Source organism: Rousettus aegyptiacus, unplaced genomic scaffold (assembly GCF_014176215.1).
Source record: "Rousettus aegyptiacus isolate mRouAeg1 unplaced genomic scaffold, mRouAeg1.p scaffold_m13_p_6, whole genome shotgun sequence".
Lineage (NCBI taxonomy): Eukaryota > Metazoa > Chordata > Mammalia > Chiroptera > Pteropodidae > Rousettus > Rousettus aegyptiacus.
In genome coordinates this window covers 103,596,920-103,618,983 of record NW_023416309.1, presented here as the reverse complement: position 1 = coordinate 103,618,983, position 22,064 = coordinate 103,596,920, and the positions used below count along the sequence as shown (strand labels likewise).

The 22,064-nt window shown below is 56.4% G+C and overlaps 1 protein-coding gene and 1 pseudogene across 3 annotated transcripts; both read right to left on the bottom strand.

Moving 5' to 3' along the window:
* Positions 1–311: 311 nt before the first annotated feature.
* LOC118604914 lies at positions 312–430 on the bottom strand (annotated as a pseudogene).
* Positions 431–1,955: 1,525 nt separating this feature from the next.
* Positions 1,956–22,049, bottom strand: ACE (angiotensin I converting enzyme). Of its 3 annotated transcripts, XM_016128346.2 has the most exons (25): positions 21,747–22,049; positions 20,946–21,113; positions 20,246–20,339; positions 19,453–19,596; positions 18,796–18,987; positions 18,104–18,201; positions 17,530–17,702; positions 16,976–17,199; positions 16,494–16,638; positions 16,109–16,207; positions 15,694–15,816; positions 15,118–15,329; positions 14,310–14,446; positions 13,297–13,455; positions 12,926–13,013; positions 11,605–11,748; positions 11,234–11,425; positions 9,398–9,495; positions 9,024–9,196; positions 6,904–7,127; positions 6,471–6,615; positions 6,036–6,134; positions 3,999–4,121; positions 3,452–3,639; positions 2,879–3,265 (listed from the first exon to the last, which is right to left on the bottom strand). In XM_016128346.2, exons 1-25 carry the CDS (start codon positions 22,038–22,040, stop codon positions 3,036–3,038), a joined length of 3,966 nt encoding a protein of 1,321 aa, XP_015983832.2. In that variant the 5' UTR covers positions 22,041–22,049; the 3' UTR covers positions 2,879–3,035. The 3 variants fall into 3 exon arrangements, with proteins under 3 accessions (XP_015983840.1, XP_015983832.2, XP_036078793.1); XM_036222900.1 differs by lacking the exons at positions 19,453–19,596; positions 20,246–20,339; positions 21,747–22,049 and having other exon boundaries at positions 20,946–21,014; XM_016128354.2 differs by lacking the exons at positions 15,118–15,329; positions 15,694–15,816; positions 16,109–16,207; ... (7 more) ...; positions 20,946–21,113; positions 21,747–22,049 and adding an exon at positions 14,574–15,111 and having other exon boundaries at positions 1,956–3,265.
* Positions 22,050–22,064: the final 15 nt, after the last annotated feature.

The following is a 22,064-nucleotide window of genomic DNA, read 5'->3' as shown; positions in this document are numbered from 1 at the left end:
GCCCCATCTATCTCACCTTGGGGTTCCTTTCTTAGACTTACTTTCCTCCACAGCCCGACTTCCTCCGTCCTGCGTTTCCTTCGCTCACACTCCTCAGCCTAGTGCACGCACATCCTCATACCCCTTCACACAAGTCGATGTCATTACCAGAGAAACTGACCGAATCACTCTTCAAATATGATGTTACACTCAAAAGTTCTTATTATTTATTTTTTATTTTTTTAAGTGAGGCAACCCTTGGTTGACCTCACAGATTGCAAGGACCTTGTCAGCTCACAATCCCTTATTTAAAAAAAAATTTTTTTTTTTTACACCTATAGCACCTGGTCTTCCTAGGTGGTCTCCCATCCAAGGACTAAGCAGGCATAACCCTGCTTAGCTTCCGAGAGCAGACAGGATCGGGTTTGTTCAGGGCGGCATGGCCATAGACTATAATCAAAATTTATTTAAAACACGAGAAAAAAATCAGTGACACTTCTGGTTAACTGGCAGACGGATCCCTTGGGGAAGTCCCTCCTCCTGCTTCAAGCATACAGACACGCTTGATCAAACGGTATTTTTTGTCTGCTAACTATAGTCACCATGATATACACTACATCCCAGGACTTATCTTACAACAGGAAGTTTATGCCTTTTGACCAACTTCACCCATTTCATCCACCCTCTCTCCTTCCACTTCTGGCAACTACCAATTTGTTCTCTATAAGTTTATTTTTATCTTCTTGTTTGTATTTTGTTTTTTGATTTCACATATAAGTGAAATCATACAGTATTTGTCTTTTTCTGACTTATTTCACTTAGCACAATGCCCTCGAGGTCCATGTATGTTATTGCAAATGGCAAGATTTCCTTTTTTAGGGCTGAATAGTATTTCGTGTTCCATTCATCTACCAAAGTGGGGTTTGGGAGGTGCTGGAGAGATCAGAGAAACTGCCCAGCAACCATAACTACCTTTGGCCCCTGTAGGTAAGAGTGAGCTGGTCACCCAGGAGTGGTGCCTGGCAGGCACAGCATGGGGAAAGGCTCAGGCTTCAGGCCACCAGTAGAAGGTGCTGGAACAGCCTCTATTCCCGCTTTCAACACTTCTTCTTCCTGTGCCACCTTCCAGGTAAACATCCTCCCTCACCCACAGTGGCAGAAATAGGAGTCTAAACAATTTTAATATTTCAAAAGGCCTAGTGGATATGGCTGATTGGGCTGACTGCAATATGTTTCTTTGCCCTCATTCTGCAGCTCAGACCTGTGGGCATTGAAAGCTGGTTCCTTCACACTGCTCACGAGCTCTCATAGGCAGCATGAACCTCTGAAGATCATAGAGATAGGAAAGAGGGTAATGTGGAGATGACCTTTGTCTGCCAGACAAAGAGCTTTCAAAACATCAGGGTGGGGAAGAGGGTAATTAATGGAGTCTATTGTGGGAAAGGCTTGGAACTATTTAGAGGATTTGTTTATAAATTCCATTGTCCTAAGTAACCATAAACTTCCACACTCTTGCGTATCCCAAATACCTCAACTCCACATCCTGCTTTGTGGAACAGGCCTGTACAATCAAATCTATGTGCAACACACACACATACACACACACACACACACACACACACAAACACAGACATACATGCAGCTGGAGGTGCAGGGAAAAAGTAGATTAAAGGATTATTGGGGGACAGATATTAGGGGTTGGGCCTCAGCAAAGCTGGGAAGAAGCTCAGGATCGAGGGTCCTGACAGAGGGGGGCCAGGCTGGCAGCGGAAGCCTCTGGCCCCAGAAAACTGACCAACTTTCATTTGGTTAGGTTCTGGGTTTGGCCTTTAAATATCTGAAAAACACATCTAGTCATGTTCCCTGGAAAAAGGCTACACAACTATAAGTACAGTGCGATTCCGTTTAAAATAAAATGTGTTGAGAAAAAGGGCGGGAAAGGTATACACCAACATGTCAACAGTGTTTATCTCATGATATCGATATAAAGGGCTTTTATTTTATTATTCTCTGTATTTTACAAATTTTCTATGATAAACATGTCGATAAAAGATATAAAAATGTCCCTCAAAATGATACTCCCTCAAACCCGTATTGGCCTTCTGAGGGGAGGCTCAGGGTGAGGGCATGCCCTGGGGGACAGGCAGGGGTGGCCTCTGGCAGCAGTTCCTGCATGGGCGCCAGCCACTGCCATGCTCCAGCATTTAGGGCCCCTCTCCAGCTGGGGAGAAGGGACCTGGACCTGGGCCCCAAGGGCAACACTCAAGTGAATCTGTCCACTTATGCAAGTGGACACGGAGCTGATGTAGGCAGGAGGCTGAGGGGACCGCAGGGCCAGTTCTGTACCTTCAATGAGTCAGGCACAGGCAAGGCACTCTCCCGCAGGGGAGCCTTCCATCTGGGAGACCCGGCTATTTATGGAAACAGCTGGGGTAGGACTCCCGAAGCAATGGGAATGTGAGGCCAGAAGCTCAGGATGTCTGCTTCCCAGAATCCTCCTGGGTTGGTGCCTGGGCTGGGCAGGGACTGACTGCCAAGGCAAGGACACTGGCCGATTGCCTTGCGGGAGGGAAGACAGGCGTGGGCGCTGCTGGGTGGTGCCAGAGCCAGAGCGTGGGGTCATTTTCCCAGGCTCTTCTTGGAGGGGTATGAAGACGCCCATTGAAGTGACCTGCTCGGCTGCCAGGAAGCGGGAGAGCATCCCTGACCTTGTCCCTGGCTTCCCGCGAGGGACACAGACTCAGATGGGAGGGCAGGACCTTTAATTGTATTCACAGAGAGACTGGGGTTGGGGTTGGGGGTTCCTTGTTAGGTGGCCTGGTGCCTGGAGACTGGAGAACAGGGGTCAACGCGGTTCGGGATCTGGAGGACGGAATCTTAGCGCAGGACCGGAGGTGAAGGGAGGTGAAGTGGAGAGGAGGGACCGGGCAGGAGGAGGAGGAGGGCGGACTGGGGTGAGCTGTGAGAGGAGTGGAGGGTCCTCAGCCCACCCCGTGTCCCCATCCGGGTCTCTCGGTGGCAGATGCTCCCCGGCTGGCCCACATGGCCTGGTCATCTCAGGAGTGTCTCAGTTCCACCTCAGAGCCGAATTGGGGCCCGCGGTGGGGCCGGCGCAGGTTGTGGTGGCGGATGCTGAAGAGCCGCTGGGTGAGGCCCAAGGTGGCCACCAGCAGGGAGACGCCCAGGAAGAGCAGCACCCACTGGCCCACGCGGGCCTGCTGCTCCTCCAGGTTCAGGCCCAGGAAGTTGACGCGGCCGTTGCCCGGGAAGGGGCTTTCCGAGCGAGCTGGGCAGGGGAAGCAAGGAGAGCAGGGCGGTGGGCGGGGCAGCAGGCGGGGCGGGGCTCACTGAGGCTGGCTTCCCTATCCTTGCTCTGAGGTCAGACTTGAACCTGCCTGAGCTGGGGAGGGGGCCCGGTCCTGAGTGAGCTCGGGGGGCCGGCCCGGGGCTGAGGTGGGGGTGGTGGTGGTACCGGAGTCTGGTGTCCAGTTGTACTGAGGCCAGCCCAGCTTCTCCCCGTGCCGCCCGTTCTCCGTGAGGAGCCAGTCCAGCAGTGGCTTGAAGTAGTTCATCATGGCTGAGGCAGTCATGTTGGGCTGGCCCGTAATCAGCTTCATGGCTTCCGGCCAGGGCTTACTGAAGCCCAGCTTCATGGCGTCCCTGGGGGAAGCACCAGAGAAGGGAAACTGAGTCAAAGGACAGGTCGGGGGACTCACTGCCCCTCTTGCCTCAGCCTAATACTCATCCTCCAAACCTCCCCTGCCAGCCTCAATGTCCCTTTGGGTTTGGAAGGGCCTGGGCAAGTCTGGGGTGGGGTGGGAGCTGGAGGATGGTCCGGGCCCAGATGGCTCCGGTTCCCTCCTGGAGAGGGCACATCCACAGATGGCACAGGCTCCACCTGGGAGTTCCCAGCCTGAGCCCCCAAAAGGCAGTATTTGCAGAAGAGCCCCCACAGGGCCCCTCAAGGCTGAGGAGTCAGAGGGTGAAAAACAGTCGAAAGAAGGCCAGGAAGGACTCACGCCAGGCGCTTCCCTGCTTCCTTGGACTGGTAGATGTCACACTTGTGCAGGGGGCCCTTGTGGCCAGCTGCCTGACACAGCGCCTCGTGGAACTGAAACTGGATGATGAAGCCGACAAAGTACCTGGAGGGGAGCGAGGAACTGGGTGGGGCTGGGTGGCGAGGGGCCTGTGCCATCGAGCCTGGGCGTCCCCCGCTCCCCCGCCTCCCACTGCAGCCAGGATGTCAGAGTGAGCCCACCCTGGCCTTCAGAGCCATCGAGGTCCCCTTCCACGCCTCCCACCTGAGAGAGAGGCTCCCTTCACATTTCAGGAGGGCCTGTGCTGAGGAGCTTGGGGGTCACTCGGGGAATAAGGTCAGGGCAGAGCCCTGCAAAGGTTTGGTAGGAAGCTTTAAAGATAGTGAGGTCTCCATCCCTGGGGTATATGCAAGTAGAGGCCAAGCGTCCCAAAGAGTCACATCTATCTGGCAAAGGGTCTGGGCAGGGAAGCCTGCCTGAATCACCTCCTTGATCCCACAGCAGCAGGGATTGCCTGGTAGAAATATGCTGGTCAAGGCCAGAGCAACCTCTCAGTTGGCAGAGGTTTTGACTGTCCCGAACAAGCAGCACAGGCCTCCCACTTTGAATGCTGGGCACAAGCCACGTGCCACTGACTTTCCTGGTGTTTCTTAAAAGTACTTTGCCAAAGCTCCTGATCAGAATTGGCAATGAGTCTTCTTTGCCCACTCCTGCCTAGGGAATTGTCTACGCTAAGGTCAAAAGCTAATCATCACGTGGGCAGCTTCTGTGTGATACTGAGTGCTGGCTTAGAAGCCCAGAAACCAGTCAAGAAGGCCAGTGAAGGCCCTCCCTACAGGTCGTGCTGGCACACTGTCAAGGTCGGACCTGTTCCAAGGCGCCCTTGAGTTTCCTTGGTCCCTTGCCCACTGCTGCCGAGCAGGCTTTCTTTCCCTTTCTGGACCCTGGGGGACACAATTCATTCTCTCCACGCTTATTTATCACGTCTTGATTATGTGCTGACATCATGCCAGGTACTGGGGTAAGAAGGTGGGTATGGTGGGCCCTCCCTCACTGGGCTTCCAGGAACCATAGGAGGTGAGGGCCAGAGGGGGTCAAGCCCTCATTGCCCTCTGTGCTTTGCCTCACAGGTGGCCTGGGCCATCTGCAGCCCAGGGGCACCTGGAACCCCACGCTGAGGCCTCCCCAGATGCCTACTTCCTGGGAGAACTCCAGATCCTACAATCGCCCATCCCAGCCTGCAGCACACGGAAGGAGAAGGGCTGTCCTGGACACCTTCATGCTGTGGCTGCATGACGCATGGTGCTGGTGCGTGGACACATGCCATTTCAGAGAGTAATTTAATAATGATGTGTTATGGCCGCCATTTCCCAGGCCTGCTACATGTTAGTACGTTAAGAAGTTAACTTTTGCAACTATTCTGAGGATTATGGGATTTCACAGACGAGGAAACTGGTGTTCGCAGACACTGAGGGATCTGCTCAAGGAGAAGCGAAGGCGTGGAAACAAGATTTGAACCCAGCTCCGTCTGTCCCCAAGCCCATGACCCTATGCCCTCTCAGCACAACCTCCCAATCTAATTGGGTCTCTAATCCTAATTTTAGTGCATAGAAGGTCTTCTAGGTACAACTCAAATTATATTGCATAGAAGGTCTTCTAGGTACAACTCAAATTATATCTTGACAGAATCACAATTCTGTCAAGAAAAAATCAACAACAACAGAACAGAACAACCGTGCTCAAGCTGCCATTTAGCCATGGGTCATGGTTGATGATGTTCATTACTCAGCCACGGTCTCATAACCATTAGCCAATTATAGTAGAGTTTCTGTTTTCAACAGTCCAGAGGGGAGAGGCTCTTGTCGTACCAAAAGAGTGAAACTGTGGTCAGCCGTGGTCACAGGCGAGTGGCTCAGGTACAATGTGCCATGCGGCCAGGCCCCTTCAGGTCACCGTGACCTGACGCAGCGGTGACAGCAGTTTAAGCACTGAGTGGGCCTCGCCCCTTACTCTTGTTACCTGATATAAGGCACACTTGAAGGAATGTGGAACTTGGCGCCTGGGTCAAAGTCGCCTTGAGACCTGGCCACCGGGGGGCAGAGGCCCTGGTATTTCAGCCTGTCGAAAGGGAAGATGCGTTGGAGGGAGGGTTTGGAGAGAATCAGGCCAGGGAGGGTTGGCATGTTTGACTTTAAAAACAGTCCCTGCACCTGTGGCTACACTGGGCACTCAGACTCTGGCATGCTACACCTCTGTGCGCAATCACCCCCTACTTACCCTACCATTTACACACAGAAAGACTCATGTGCACATGCACACACACACATACACACTTAGATGTCATATACTCAGACACATTTACAGTGTGCACATGCACACACATGGGCATGCACAGACACCCATGGAGACTCCCCCCCCCCCACACACACACCCCCTTCAGGAATGTTCTAGGACCTGAGGCTCCACCACTCCTGGTTGTAGTTGTCCTTGGTGATGCTTCCGTCAAACACCCTCCAGCGCCACTGGTCGATGAGGTAGCTGAAGGGGACAAAGGCGACCTTGTCGAGCGCTATCTTCATCAGAAAGTTGATGTCTTGCTCTGCCAAGGGAAGGGAGCCCACTGTCAGATCTACACCTTCCTCCGGCCGCATCCTAGCAACTCAGCCGTGATGCGTTTGTGATGGGCGGACAGGGGAGGAGTGGGCTGTACCTCTTTGGGTCCTGTGACCTGCCTCTTGGGGTGGTCTGTGGGTTTCATCCTCCCAGCTCCCTGCTGGTGGCCCTCTTATTCCCCATTACTCTGTCCCAACCTCTGCCTATGTGTCTTTAAGTCCCCTCCCCAACCTCCTAAGTCGCTGCCCGCCAGGATCTCCCATTCCTCTCTCACCGTAGCTGTCACCATCACTGCTCAGCAGGTTGATGCTGTGCAGGTGCTTGGGGGTAGACACTGAGAGGGCCAGCACATCTCCGATGGCCTCGTGAAAGCCAGGGTTGGCGCCCTCCCGGAAGGTCACAGGCAAGTCTTTGTACTGCATGAAATACTGTATGTGGCCCATTTCATGGTGGGCCACCACCAGGTCCTCCATGTTCACAGTGGTACACTGCTTGATCCTGGGAACAGGGAGAGGGTGTGGAAGGGGACAGTGAAGAACCCTGGGGCAAATGGATCTGCTGTCCTTACTGCATACGGAGCAGACCCCCATCACTGCTATCAGCAGGAACACAGCATTATGGGGGAAAAAAACAAAAAAAAAATGAAAAGGAGTTATGAACTAAGCCTGAGAAAGAGGGAATCGGGATTGGAAGCCCCTAAAGTATAGTTATTCTGGCCATTCCTCTGCCTCCAACTTCCCTGAATAGCTCCAGCCCACATGGCCGAGTTGCTTTCTAACTATGCACAGTACTTGCTCTAGAGGCATTGGGACACTTGGTTATGGCCAGTGCAGGACTTTCTAGAAGCCCTATGGTTTCTCATGCACGTGATTTGGCTCTCCCAAGACTTAGGCTTCCTGAAGGAAACAACAGTATTGGAGCTGCTCTGCCTCCCACACGGCCAATGGCAGCAAGCACAGTCACCCATGATTTCTTGTGGCCAGGACTGAAATGACATTGGCAGAGCCATCCAATCCAGAGTTTCCACTTCCCTCTTCATCCTTCCTCATTCTCTTTTGTGAGCCAATGAAATTCACCCTAGGATCGAAGCAGAGCCCTTCAGTCCAGTCGACCCCATTTTTTTGCCACTCCATCAGGAGAGGAAGAGGTGCTCTGTGTCCTGGTTACAGTGAGGCTGCGTGTCTGTCCACCTTCCCCTATGACTCCCATACAAAAATGTGCTGCCCCACTCGAGTCTGGCTCTGCCCAGCTGTAGTCCTCATGATTTTGAAGGAAGGGCCCAAGGCCAGGTGACCCAGTGACCCATCTGGTTTGTTCCAGGCTCTCCGTGTCACAGATCTCATAAGAGACACTTCGTTCACTGTCACAGATCATCTTTGCCCCTCTCCCAAGAGGTGGGGGTCTTCTTTCCCTTCTCTCAAATGTGGGTTGGCCTTGTGATGTGCTTTAGTCAATAAAATCTGGCAGAAGTGACTCTGCTCATCGTGGACTTAGCCTTTAAGAGACCTGGCTGTTTCTGCTTTCATTCTGGGGGACGCCAGCTGCCAGGTAAGAAATGGGACTGCCCGATTTCTATACTGTGAGGAAGCCCAAGCTAGCTGGGAAAAGAGAGATGTCCCACTAATCCCCAGCTGTCCTGCCATCCCGGCCCAGGGAACCAACATATAAGTAAAGAAGCCAACTTGAACATTCCAGCCCCAGAATGTGCCACATGGAGACAAATTGAGGAACCAAACCAATAGCCAGAACCACGGCCCCAGACAGACGGCCCCGCTGAGCTACCCAGCCATCTCTAGGCATCAGAGCTACCCCCCAGCTGAGGTCTCCAACACTGCAGAGTAGGGACAAGCCATTTCCACTGTGTTTTGCCTGACTCATAACATCATGAGAATAATCAAATGGTTGTTTTATACCTCTAAGTGCTGGTGGTTTGTTATGTAGCAATAGGTAACTGGGACACTATCCCCTGATGAAGATAGCTTCTGAGTTTCCATCAGTGGTAAGGACATATCTGTATGAAGCACCCCCTGTCCTCATGTGCCTCCCTGTGTCAAGGCACATGCACCCAGGGGGAGGCTGTATTCAGGGGCCACCCCGGGGTGAGGGAAGCCTGGGCAGCTTACACCCAAGACTGGAAGCTTAGGTGCCAACAACTGACCAGGCTAGGTCGGCACTTGGGAAGACCCTTGCCTGGTGGATGGGGTTTGCCTGCCGGAAGCTCATGGCCAGCCTGGGACCAGGCCCCATGCTCTTGACCCTCCATCCAAAGCTCTGGTCCCTGCACCCATTTCTGTTCGCTCTGGCTGAGAGGGGACAGAAGTGGAGGCTTTACTTGGCTCACCGCCTTGCCCACTGGGCTCAGAATAAGGTCCCCTGGCTGCGGCCTGGACATACCTGAAGTCCTTGCCATTGTAGAAGTCCCAGGCAGAGGCATGGCACACCACTTCCCGCCCATCAGTCGGCTTCTCCAGCATCGACTTGTTCCAGAACTCGGGAGGCACAGACAGCAGCCCCAGGGAGGTGAAGAAATTGTTCGCTTCCTCAAACATCTTTTTGGGTGTCCAGCCCTGCAAACGGAAGGAGCTTTGACAAAACTGGGGACTGTGGGGACAGACTGTGTGTTGCAGGGGGGAGGGGACTGGAAAAGAGCCCAGTTGGGAGGAACTCCTGGATCAGAGGGCCCTCTCCCACCCCGGCAGGCGCCTCCCTTGCCCTGTGTCCTGGGGCCTCTGGAGGAGCAGGAGTACAAGGAAGGAGCAGGAGCGGACCTGCTTTATCATGGCCTCCGTGGCATCCATCTTGGGGGCTGAAGGGAAGGGTACCACTATGTCATAGATGTTGGACCAGGTCTGCGCCCACATGTTCCCTGGAGACGGGTAGGGTAAGAGATGGCGGAGAGAGGAGAGATAGGTGTTATCCTTAGGCTCAGCATCACCATGCAGGGCAGGGCGAGCAGACCCCAGCCCTGAGGGTCATCACGGTGTCTCCTGAGCTCCTACTCTCTGCAAACTTTGCTGGGCATTTGACATACATCATCTTCAGTTTGCATAACCAGCCCACAAGGTCATTACTTTCCTGGTTCACAGGTGAGTCCCTTGCTGGCCATCAGGGAGTCAAGGTGGTCCTCACTGTCCCTGAGCAATGACGACCGTGCGACTACAGCTATGTACAAATGTAGACGTTCTGGGTTCCTGGAGCATTTTTGCATACATGGCCACCACCTACTGAGAGTCAAGTAACCCCCGGGGGCCCATGGCTCCTAAGTGAGGGGGCTGGGGTTTAAAGGGGCGGGCAGTCAGGCTGTACGCCTGACCAGCCAATATCGCCTGAGGTTGGTTTATGCAGTCACCTGGCAAGAACCACCCAGGAGAGGTTGATGCCTTTGCATTTAGAGCATGAGAAGAGGTCAGTTTCCAAGGAATGGAGAAAAAGAAGATATTAAGAATGAGTGGAAAGGTCCAGAAAATTAGATTCGAAATAGAGAGTCTTTCACAGCTGAAGGAGATTGAGCTTGAGCTGACATCCAGTGGGGTCCAAAGTACAAAGCAGTGAGAGTGAGTGAGAGGGAGGAAGGAAGGGAGGGAAGTGGGGGGAGAGAAGGAGAGAGACAGAGAGACAGACAGAGAGAGACAGAGAGAGACAGAGAGCGCGCGCGCATGCGGGCAGGCCCGCAAGCAGCTCCAACCAGTGCCTGGCCACTCAAATCCCAGGGACTGAGTTCTAAGCCCAGACTCTGCCTCAGCTGCGCAGGCCACCTGGGCACATCGCTTCCCCCGCCAGGGTCTGTGTTTTTCAGTCATCGAGATGATGTCCACTCTGATGTTCTTTGGTCTCACCAGACAGGGATCAAGGACAGCTGATATCTTGGGCTGCAAAGACCCTCCAGGTTGAATGGGAACTAGACCCAAAGCCAGGCCAGCTTCTGGGATCTCTCTCTTGGTTTGTAAATGATCTGTGGCCCTGTCTAGCCTCTCTGCTTATAGTAACGAGTCCCCCAGGAACGTGTTCGCAGTGGCCCAACAGGGACAGGAACCTGGTAGCCTCTACCCTACCATCCCTTATTGTCTTTCACTATATACATCACATGTTCAAGGCATTTGAATTTACGATCTCTAAGAGGGATGGAAAGTTGACGCGCGTCCACCCCCTCAGGGTTCTGTTCTTCTGGTTCCCCGGGCCTGAAAGGCGTGTCTGCCCTGTCACTGCTTTTTCCATCTGGCAGAACCTCTCGTCTATCAAGGCGTCACTCGCACGCCTCCCCTCGCAGAGGCCTCAGTTCCCACTCACAGCCCCTTCCTCGCCCTCCACATCATGCCGTCCTGAGCTATGATGGGTGACGTGGTCTCCCTGGGACAAGATCGTGAGTGCCCCGACTGCCCCATCCACGGTGACTTGCACCGCGTGGATCTGCAGCAAGCCGGGGCTCTTCCGCCCACACCCAGGCCCACCCCACCTCGCTCCAGCCTCTGCGACATTCCTTCCAGGCTCAAGTCTTTTCACTCCCCCAGCCCAAAGAGCCCTCGGCAGACCCTTCCGCTCCTGCCCGTTGCTCTCGCCTCGCCTCACCCTCCCTCATGCTGACATGTGCCAGCACCTGCCCTCACCCAGCAGGTGAGCGGGAATGGGGCCCTCCAGGTTGATGCGCTGGGCCCCGTAGTGGCGGTGCAGGGCCCGGCGCACGTAGGCGTGCAGGTTCAGGTAGAGCGGCCGCAGCTCCTGGAAGAGCTGCTCCAAGTCTTGCTCGAGGGTTGGCATCTCATACACAGATCTCCACGAGTCCCCTGCGTCTGTGTAGCCTGCAGAGGGGACACAGCCGAGCTCTCCGAACACCTGGGCATTCCCTGAGCATCCCCCCAAACCCACCACCTTCTCCGGTGACCTCCTTTTCACCAGGTTTAGGGGCTCTGAGGACCTTTCTAAGGGCCCCAGCGGGGCTGGGACCAGAGAGCCAGTCATATTGATGGGAGGGACTCACCATTGAGCCGGGCAGCCTTGTTGGAGAGTTCCACATATTTTGGGAAAAAAGGGAGGATGGATCGTCCCACCTCATCTCGCCAGCCCTTCCATGCCCATGACAGTTCTTCATATTTCCGGGATGTGGCCATCAGGTTCGTCAGATCTGGGGAGGGTGGGGGTTGAATGGCTTGAGCCCCCAGCCCGTGGCCCACCTCCCTCCTCCTTCCAAGGTGAACTCAGTCACAGAGTTCAGAGCTGGAATAAAGCTGTACAGGTGGCAAGTCTAGTGAAACAGGAGAAAGGGTGGTGTGTCCTTTCTACAGGGTGCTGGGCCCAGGGTGCCACCCTGCATGGACGCCATTCATAATTGGTGGGGTGGGAGGGGCTGAGGGCTTCACACCCTTCAATGCTCTTTTCCATAAACACACGCAGACACATACGCACATACACGCACACATGTGCACATGCACGCGGGCACCGCCCCGCCCCCCCCCCCCCCCAACGCTTTGCGTGCATACTCACACACACAACCCATAGGCCAAAGCCCTGTCCCGGGAAAGCTGTTTCTCCCTCCTGTTTATTTTCTGTTTCCCTTTCTATTTGTTATTGCTCTAATGTGGGAGTCGGGCAGAGGGCCAGGAAGAGGTTGTTGTTTCTGGGTGGAGATGCCTCAGGAAGCATGCTCATGCCTCTGGCTCCCCAGCCCCGGGAAGGCTGGGTCGGGAGGGAGCGGGGAGTGGCTCTGTGTGCAGGTACTTGGGTGCCCAGGGTGAGCTCTTTCAAAGGGGAGAAGGTAAGAGGGACCAGCCAGGGGGGTAAGAGAAAGGGGACGAGGAACAGCTGGTCCGCTCTTTCCAGCAGGAGGTGGCGGTAGAGGGAGTGAAGTGGGAACAGCGTGGCCCCTGGAAGTGGTTTCGACAGGTTGTGGCTTCAGTTTCTGGGGGTGGGTGGTGGCGAGAGAAGGGCCCGAGAAGGTAGGGAAGCCTTGGATAGGATCAAGAAATGAGCGCGGAGGGGAGGTGCCTCGAAAGACAAATGTCAGGTATGGGCTGCTCTGAAGAGAACAGCGTGGGGAGGAAAAGGGCATGGGAGAGACTGGAGGGGTCCCAGAGGGTGCAGATGGGCAGATCTGAGGGCGGGCAGTGGATGAGGGTGAAGAGGAAGTGGGTGCTGGGTCTAAGTGGTGACAGAGAAGCCCCACCAGTGGAAAACGGGGAGGTGAGTTTCCTGGGCATGCTGCCACCACAAGTGAGGAGTGCCTGAGCCCCTTTCATAGGTCAGCACCCCCAACACTGTGCGAGCCACCCCCAGCCCCTCCTTCTCCTTCCATGTGTGCTCACCAGGCTCTAGCTGCAGACAAGTGCCATTGGAGTGGCACACAGAGGCCACACTGTAAGTGGTTTCCATGTCCAGCAGGATTTGGTTGTACTGTGAGAAGAAGAAGAGAGACCGTGAGCTGCACCCCCTTGCTGCCTGCTTCCCCCGGGCACCATCACAGTATGGGGAAGCTCTGGAGCTGGGAGAGCGTGTTCCCAAAGGTGCTGCCTTCCTAGTAATGCTGTAGGCGCAAGTTGATACGGCAAGTGTCACAGCTTGATAAATCAAGGAAGCAGCGGCAGCATGCCCCATCTCCGCACTGGGCTCGCTCCCTCAAGCTAGGACCTGGCCTTGACCTTGGACCTCCCACCTCCTGCTCCCTCCAGCCACACACCTCCTCCAGCTCCTTGACAGGCAGTGCTGCGCGCTCTAGGTCTTGAATCTTGTGTATTATCCGCTTCATGGTGGTGTTCTGGAAATAGGTCACGTCAAACCGCCTGGCCCGGGTGCCGTACTTTAAGGTGTGGTTTGCCATCTGTATGTTCTTCTGCAGCTGAAGGCACAGGGGGAACCGTGTTGTGAGGCCCAGAAGCTTTGGAGAGACCCCGGAGGAGGAAGTGCCATGCAGGGAGCCAGAGGGACTGGGAGTGGCAGTGAGGAAGGCAGTTTTGTCAAGTTGTTGTCATTGTCTGTAAAGACCCTCTTTGACCTGGACTGTGTATAATGTCCTGGATGCAGTCTGTGTCTCTCAACAGATGCCCACAGACACGCCTCGGCAGGGGTAGAGAAGAGGTCCTCCCACCCTGTATCTTAAAGGCTGTCAGGATGGAGGCAGCTTGGTATTAGCATCCTGGTCTCCCTGAGCCTCGGGGTCCCATCTGTAAAGTGGGAATAAGATCGTAGGTTTTGCAAGGCTGTTGGAGAATGCATGAAGCAACAGATATAAAACACCCAGAGGTCAGCATCCGGTGGTCTTCAAGGGACGTTGGTTCCCCGCCGCTTGCCCAGCTGTTATCTGTGCTCGCCACGCAGGGGTGGGGGGTGGGTTTGGAGGGAAGGGTATGATGGTACACGTGGTTCCACGCTCTTCAAAAGCTGACTTTGGCGTCACTTGTTTGTGTACAGACCACTCTTTTACTAACAACAGATCGTTAATGAAAAACAACTGTTCGGGCATTGCGTATACGCTTGCCCAAATCTGCAAGTGAGCATTGTTCTAAATATTCCATTTGGAGTCTTCACAAGTTCCGATAGCCTCTTCACCGTGAGGTGACACGGGAGGGAGGGAGGGGGCGCCCTGCCCTGCCTTGGGGTCTGGAGGGTCGGGCCCTGGGCGGAGGGGCCCGTGAGCGTGCTGTGCGGGTGCGCGGGTGTGGGCGTGGGCGTGGGTGTGAAGAGGGCCCCTACCAGGGTCTTGCTGGCCTCTGAGGTGATGTTGATGTTGTAGTTCCAGTTGGCCTCCGCGTACTCGTTCCATACCACCTGGGATATCTGGTCATATTCCTCCACAAACTTGCTGGCCTCAGCCTCATCAGTCACCAGGGCTGTGGGACAGAGTGGACGGAAACAGACAGGCCTCCCCTTGCCCTCTCCTGCAGATGGGCAGAGGAGCCGCCACGCCCCCCTGCCGCCCCCCTCGCACAGCCCGCCCCATCCCTCCGCTGGTCCCACTTGGGCTCTGGGTTGTCTGGCTGCTGGTTGTTGCCTGGTGAGTTGTTGTCTGGCTTCCAGTTGTTGCCTGGCTGGTTGTTGCCTGGCTGGTTGTTCCCTGGTCGATTGTCACCTGGCTGGTGACCTCCTGGCTGGGGACCAGCAGGGGGTACCCAAAGCAGAGCAGGAGGAAGAGGAGGCTGGGCAGTCCTGGGGCAGCCCAACCTTGGCCCATGGCCGCAGGATTGCAGAGCCCTGCAGCCACCACCCCCCTGCCAATAAGAGCTGAGCTTGCAGTGTGACCTCATAGAGCAGTGTGGCCCGGTCAGCTGGCCCCAGGGGGCCTCAGATCTGGGCACACCCTCTTTAGGAAGCTGGGGAAAATATAGGCCCATCCCTACCCCAGAGCCCTGCTTCCGAGCTAAGTGGCTGCCTGGACCTCCAGAGCTGGGCTCCAGGGCCCAGCTGAGGGGAGCTGAGGGGGACCTGGAACGGGGCCTGGGTCCAGAGCTCAGAGTGGAGAACTTGCCTCAGTGCACTGCCCCACCCTCACTTGGAAGTTTACCAATGTCCTCTGGGTAATCGTCGGGCATTGGTGGCTGCCACTGATATTCCGGCCAGCCCAGGACCTCTTTGTTCTTCTGATTCTGCTCCTGTAGCCACTGGCTGACTGGCTGGAAGTAGTTGAGTAGTGGCTGAGCGTCCAGGGTCTCTGAGCCGATCATATCCTTTAGGACGTCCTGCCAAGGCTGTGAGGAGCCTGCCCGTAGCACTTTCCTGTCAGGGAAGGCAGGCACCGTGAACGGGACTCAGGCTGGTGTCTGCAATCGGCCTACCTGCCTCACGTCTGGCCACTTCTGCCACACACTGGACGGTAAGAACAGTGGCACTGAGCCTCCGGGACCTAGGAGGCAGGGCACGTTTGTCTTGCCCCATGCTAGCCTGCCCCGGGGGCCTCAGATCTGGGCCCATTCAATAAATATTTGATGAGAGAAAGAAAGGAGGAGGTAGGGGTGAAGGGCGCCCTCCACCGGGCTGGCCCTGCGGTGTCCCCACTGGAACAGCCAGTTGCCTTCCAGACGTCCCCATCAGCAGCCTCTCCTCTCACCCTCCCACTTGCCCTCCCTCCCTCCCCACGCACCGGAGCTTGTCCCCCGCCTTGGTGGACTGGTAGATGTCACAGTGGTGCAGTGGCCCCTGGTGGCCTGCCTCCTTGCACAGGGCCTGGTGGAACTGGAACTGCAGGACAAAACTCACAAAGTACCTGCAGGCACACGGGGGGGCGGGGGGGCGGGAGTCAGCGGGGGATGGTGGGGGTCCCTTGCCCAGGAACCAGCCAGCTCCCCACAGAGGAGGGCAGAGGCCAGACCAGGGCCTGCCTGCGGCGAAGGGAGAACCAAATCTGGCTCAGGAGGGGGGCCCACTCGAATTCCAGGAAAGAATGTGGGGACAAGCCCTGGGAATGAGGGGCCCAGTATCATAGAGTAGAGTGAGGGGGCTTCAGGTATGACAGAACTGGGAAAGGGAAGTCGGGGGGGGGGGGGGGACAATAGTACCTGATGTACGGTGTCACATGTGGGACATGAAACTTAGCTCCGGCATCGAAGTGAGTTTCGTTTCGGACGACTGGAGGACAGATGCCCTGATACTTAGTTCTACAAGAGGATAGTTAAAATGTCTTAGGATCTAAGGGTTGCATACGGGTTGATTTAGCCTTTGCAGAAAAGGCTGCTAAGCAGGAATTCACGCCCAGCCATCTCTTCTCCATCCTGGTGAACTGGGGAAGAATTCCTGGAGGAGGAATTCTATGCAGGAAAGGAGAGGCCAGTGGGTACAAGAGTGGAGACAATATCGGAGAGGAGGGGCCCGGCACCGGCGAGGCTTGCCCAGGAGCGTCAGAGGGCTACTGGGGTTAGGCCCTTCCTGTCCCTGTTTACTCACCGAAGATACCACCAGTCAAAGTTGTAACGGGAAGGCGGGGTACGTCCGCTAAAGACCCCCCAACGCCACTGGTCCACCAAGTAGCCAAAGGGCAAGAAGGCAACTTTTTCCAGAGCCATCTTTAACAAGTAATTGATGTCGCTTTCTGTTGGGAGATGAGAAGACAGAGGTCAGAGAAGAAAGTCCAGCTAGGACAGGGTGGCCTGGGGAGCAGCCAGTGAGAGGGGAGGCTGGGCAGATGCAGAGAAGGGAAGGCTGGCCTTCGAGACCATGGGCCCTGCTTGGAAGAGGGTGCGTGGGCAGTATCGCGTTGGGACTCAGCATGCGCCGTAAGGCTCCAGGAAGATCCCCCAACCTGCCTGACCTGGAGCAGTGAGGCAGAAACAAGAAGGGAAGGTGGGAGCAGGGGCAAGTGGGGTCCTGCTGTGGGGTGGAGTGGGGTCTGGGCGGAGCTGGGCTGGGTCCTCTACACGCCCCCATACCCGTGTCATTGACGACATGGTCCAGCAGGCCAATTTTGTGCAGATGTGCAGGAGTGGAGACAGACAGCGCCAGCACATCCCCAATGGCCTCGTGGAAGCCAGGGTTGGCACCTTGGCGCAGGGAGACAGGCTGGTCCTTGTACTGCAGATAGTACTGCACGTGGCCCATCTCGTGGTGCACCGTGGACAGCTGGTCCATAGCGACCCGTGTGCACTGCTTGATCCTGGGATGGGGAGAGGGCGAAGGGCAGGGCGGGACAGGAATCAGCATGGGGAGGGCACTGTCCCGGGGCTGGAGGAGCTGGTGGAAACAAACCGACCCTTGGCCCCGCCCCACCCCACACTCAGGCCTTTCCCCTCCATTCCAAGGCACAGAGTTGACACTGACTACCCGTCAAAGCTGCCGAGGGCATTTGGCCTAATGGCAGCCCTAGAATAGACCGGCCCCCAGCCAGTGTTGGGGCTGGGGGAGAGTGGGCTTGGGAACTGGCTTTTCTGTGCTTGGGCTGCCCGATTCCCGCAGCCCCAGAACCCTCCTCATCCCGAGTCTAGACCTGAAGTCTTTCCTGTTGTAGAAGTCCCAGGCAGAGGCATGGCACACCACCTGACGTCCGTCGCTTGGTTTTTCCAGCATGGACTCTGCCCAAAACTCAGGAGGCATGGGCAGGAGCCCCAGGGAGGTGAAGAATTCCTCCGCCACCCGAAACATGTGTGTAGCGTTCCAGCCCTGGTGGTAGAGCGTGGGTACAGTTCAGGGGCTGGCTGCCAGCAGCTCACTGCGGCTGCCCCGAGGCAGGTTTGGGGTCCCCCACCCAGGTCAGCTTCCTGCCCACGAAGGGTGTCTCCTCTCTGCACCCTCCCTTCCCAGTGGTGGGGTCCCTAATGACCACAGAGGATAAGCAAAGTGAACTCCTCGCACCCGACCAGCGGGGACCTGGAGGGAGGGGCTGGCACCTCATCAAGGACTCAGACCCCTGCTCACCACTTATACACACACTCCAGGCTGCTACGCTGTAGAAAGGGAGAGAATGAGGTCCCTGCCCAATCCATCTCCCTCATGTGACTCCTTCCCATCTCTCTCCCATGTCTCCCTCTTGTTGCCCCCACCGTGGCCCACCCTGAGCTTACCTTCTGCACCATAGTACTGGTCACATCGAGATTGGGCTTGTCAGGGAAAGGCACCACCATGTCATAGATGTTGTCCCAGCTCTGGGCCCACATGTCCCCTGGACGGAGGAGGGGAGCCGGACAGCTTGGCTTCTTGTCCAGCCAGTGCCTGTTCTCCATGCCTGTCACTGACTAGTATACTGGGCCCCTGGCACCTGCAGCCGGGGCACTCCTGGGCAGAAGCCCGCTCAGCTGGCTAAGGCCAGGAACCTCCACATCAGTCCCACCCACAGTCTCAAGCGCTCTGTGCCTGGGGGCCGGCAGAGGCCAAGCAGGAGCCCAGACAAGGCTGCTGGGGCCCTTTCTGATGGGGCTAGGGTCCCTGCTTTCCAAGCCTGAAGCAGGGCCACAGGACTGGCTTCTTGGATCACACACTAGGATTATTATTACTCTTCCCTGGACCTGGAGTCTAAGCCTTAGGCTGTGACTTTTAGCCCCGCCTTTTACTAGCTCCCCACCCTCTGTGCCCTAAGTGTCAGGGTCCCTGTCTGGAAAGTAGCAATGGTAATGACAATGAGAAAGATCACCTGCTTTCTGGTGGTGTGGGTGAGCCACATGGGCTCATGAATGTAAGAGAGGACAGTGCAGTGCTCTGAAACATGACATGATGAGGACAATCCCTGGGACGTGTGGAGGCGGGGCCAGATCCTTACCCAGCAGGTGAGCGGGGATGGGTCCTCTGAGGTTGACATATCGGTCCCCATAGCGGCGGTGCAGTGCGCGGCGAACATAGGCATGGAGGTTCAGGTAGAGGGGCTCTAACTGATGGTAGAGGTGCTCCAGATCCTCCACGAAGCTGGGTGATTCATACCAGGAGCGCCAGTAGTCCCCTGTGTCCGAGAAGCCTAGCAGGGGGTGGGGTTGGGTGCAGCTCAGGCCCAAGGCTCTGGTACCTCCGCCTCCCAGCTACCACTTTGTCATTCTCCTGGCTCAAGGCCCGCGCATCTGCCAGCTAGTGGAAAAGATGGCTTGGGGATTGCTGGTCTACAATTTTCTAACTAGGGGTTGAATTCCAAGCTAAATAGATCCTGGAGAGCATGAGAGGCAAAGATGAGTGCTGGGTGGGGGGGAGTACCTGGAGGGGTAGGCAGGAGGGGCCATGTGAGGGCAAGCAGCAACCTGGTGGAAGGCAGACGGGGCTCAAGTCTGGTTCTACCATCTACGGTCTGCGCAAGACCTTGGGCCAGTGTATGGAGTCATCCTAACAGCTGCTCTGTCTGTTGGGGCTCAGTGGACACACAGGATGAGAGAGCACCTCGCAAGCTGGGGAGGGTGGCACCCACACAAGGGGCGGAATGGGGCATGCTCACCATCCTGCTTATGAGCCTCATTGCTGAGGGCAGTGAACTCCTCATACAGGGGTTTCAGAGGGATGCCCACAGCATTGTGCCAGCCCTCCCAGGCATAGAGCAGCAGGCCGTAGTTTCTTGAGACAGACAGGATATGCATGAGATCTGAGACACAAGTGAGCAGTGTCAGGAGACTTCTGCGTCGAACTCAGCATCAGCCCGGTCCCACACTGGTCCTCGCCATCCCCACCTGCTTCCTCAACATTGTGATACCCCCGGAGCCAAAGGCAACCAATAAGCTGGGTGGGATGAGGCAAGCACCCAGGCAGGGCCCTTATCTCCAGGTAAATGATGATCTAAGGAAGGCGATTAACACAAAGAGGACATTCAGAGGCTGCAACCCGGACAGACCCTTCATGGCTCTCTGAATGCGGTGGCTAACCTCAAGGTTGCCTCGTAAATGGGGGTAGGGAGTGGGAGAGAGGAGGAGGGTATAAGTGGAAGCCATGAGAGGTCTAAGGCCTGTGGAGGGCTCTTGGGGAGACTGAGAGGACCCATGAAAGGTAAAAAACAAGGTAATCTGGAAGAAGGCTAGTGGTAGTGGGAGAGGCCAAAACACACAAAGGGTAGGAGTGGAAGCTAGGGATTCCGGAAGTTGGTCTGTCAAAAACAGCAGGGGTGTGGAGGCACTTGACAGTCCAGCCCCAGCTGGAGGTCAATGCCTTTGGGTTTATCCACTCTCTCCACCAGCCATCCTCCTCGATGCGGGGTGATGGGGAAGGGCTAAGGTGCCCCAGTAGTGATGGGGCCGTACCTGGGTCCAGAGACCAGCAGGTGTCATTCCTGTTGGGGTAGCAGACCTTGACAGTGGAAAAGATTCTGTTCATGTTGTTTAGCAGAGAATTGTACTGGGGAGTTAGAGTTGAGAACATGTTAGTGACAAACAGCCCCAGGATCACCTGGTCAACCCCTCCTCTTCTTGCTAGAAGGCAAAAGAGGCCTAGAGAGGGCATGTGGCTTGGACAGGCCACTCAGTGGCACTTCTGATCACCAGTATACCTGATTGCCCTCCCAACAGAGCAGCCTGTGGAGGTGGAGACAAGGTGGAGAGTTAGAGGTCAGGGTTCAAGTCAGAGCTTGGCCACCACCTCACAGTGAGGGCAAATCCCTTTCGCTCTCTCTGGCCTTGATGCCTTCTCAGGTCTCGATATTTCTAAAGAAGCCCATAAACCAAACCAGCCTATGGAGAAATTCTGAAAACCTGTTTCATCTTTTACGGTTTACTCGAATTGTGCTTTCTACTTCATAATACTTGTTTTAATATAATAAAGTAACTTCCCATCCCATCTCCAAGGAAAATTGATGCTTCAGGAAGCTATTCTATGCTCATACTGGCTTCCCCTACAGATCCCAGGGCCCTGCCTAGCCAGGCTCCCCAATGCCACCACCACAGTTGGGCCCAGGGAGGCCCCACCACCACTTCTGCCTCTGCCCTTCGGTTCCATGGGGCTCACCTTCTGCCGCTTCTCCAGGGGCAGGTTGGCAGGGCCTAGAATGCGCACACCTTTGAGGATCCTTTTCAGTATTGGGTCAGTGAAGTTCTGCCAGATTGGGTCATACAGCTCCTTGGCCTTCTGGCCCCAGGCCTCAGAAAACTCCTGGTTGAGCAGGGCGGCTTCCTCCTGTGGGCACCAGGAAGGCAAGGGAGTCTATGTAGGGGACAGGTCATGGTGCTGAGGGAGGGGAGAAAGGCCAAGGGCTCCTGGAAACTAGGGCTTCCTAGAGGGCTATTTCCACCTTCTGTGCCCTCAGGGGCAGGAACTAGGAGAATCTGCCTCCGGGGAGCGGTGGAGCAGAGATTGGGGCCATAAGACAGGCAGGAGGAGGACAGGGAGAATAGACAGTGACGAGGGGGACAGGATCAGTGAGGGAGGGGCAGGTTGAGGCCAGAGAGGACCAGGGCCCAGAGCAGAACGAGCCCCGTCAGTGAAGACTGCCGCTGACTCAGCCGGAAGTCATCCCCGGGCGCTGCCACCTGGGGGAATTCGGTGTCAGGGGAGCCAGCCTTATCCATACGGTTCCTGTACTGGGCACGGACCATGTGCCCAGCACCGCGCCAGGGCCACCCAATGCCTGTCCGATGGGGCAGGGTGGGACTGCGTGGAGGGGCAGTGCGGCCCGCCGGCCCCACCCGGTCCCCGCGGCCCCACGGCCGGGGGCGCGCGCCCGGCGGTGACTCCCCGCCCCCCAGCACCGGCCACAGGCCTGTGATTGGGCGCCTGGGCCCCGCCCCCGCCCCGGGCCCGCGCGCCCACCTGGCGCCGCGCGTTCTCCTCGGTGATGTTGGTGTCGTGCGCCCAGCTAGCGACCATGCTCTGGTACAGCACCTGCTCGGCTTTCGGGTTGAAGCTCTGCACGAAGAGCTGCGCCCCAGCCTCGTCGGCGGGAAAGTCTCCGGGCTGCAGCGCGGGGTCGAGGGCCAGGGCGGCAGGCGGCGACGGCGGCGGCAGCAGCAGCAGCAGCAGCAGCAGCGGCGGCAGCGGCGGCAGCGGCAGCGGCAGGAGCGGCGGCCCCGGCCCCGGCCCCCGGCGGCCCGACGCAGCCCCCATGGCGCGGTGAGCGGTGCGCGGTGC

Coding starts and splice junctions, on each gene's coding strand:
- ACE (XM_016128346.2), bottom strand. CDS start 22,040: ATGGGGGCTGCGTCGGGCCGCCGGGGGCCGGGGCCGGGGCCGCCGCTC. Junction 16,639..16,975: donor CCATGTCGTCAATGACACGG/GTATGGGGGCGT, acceptor ATCTCCCAACAG/AAAGCGACATCAATTACTTG. Junction 15,330..15,693: donor AAGGCGGGGGACAAGCTCCG/GTGCGTGGGGAG, acceptor CTTCCCTGACAG/GAAAGTGCTACGGGCAGGCT.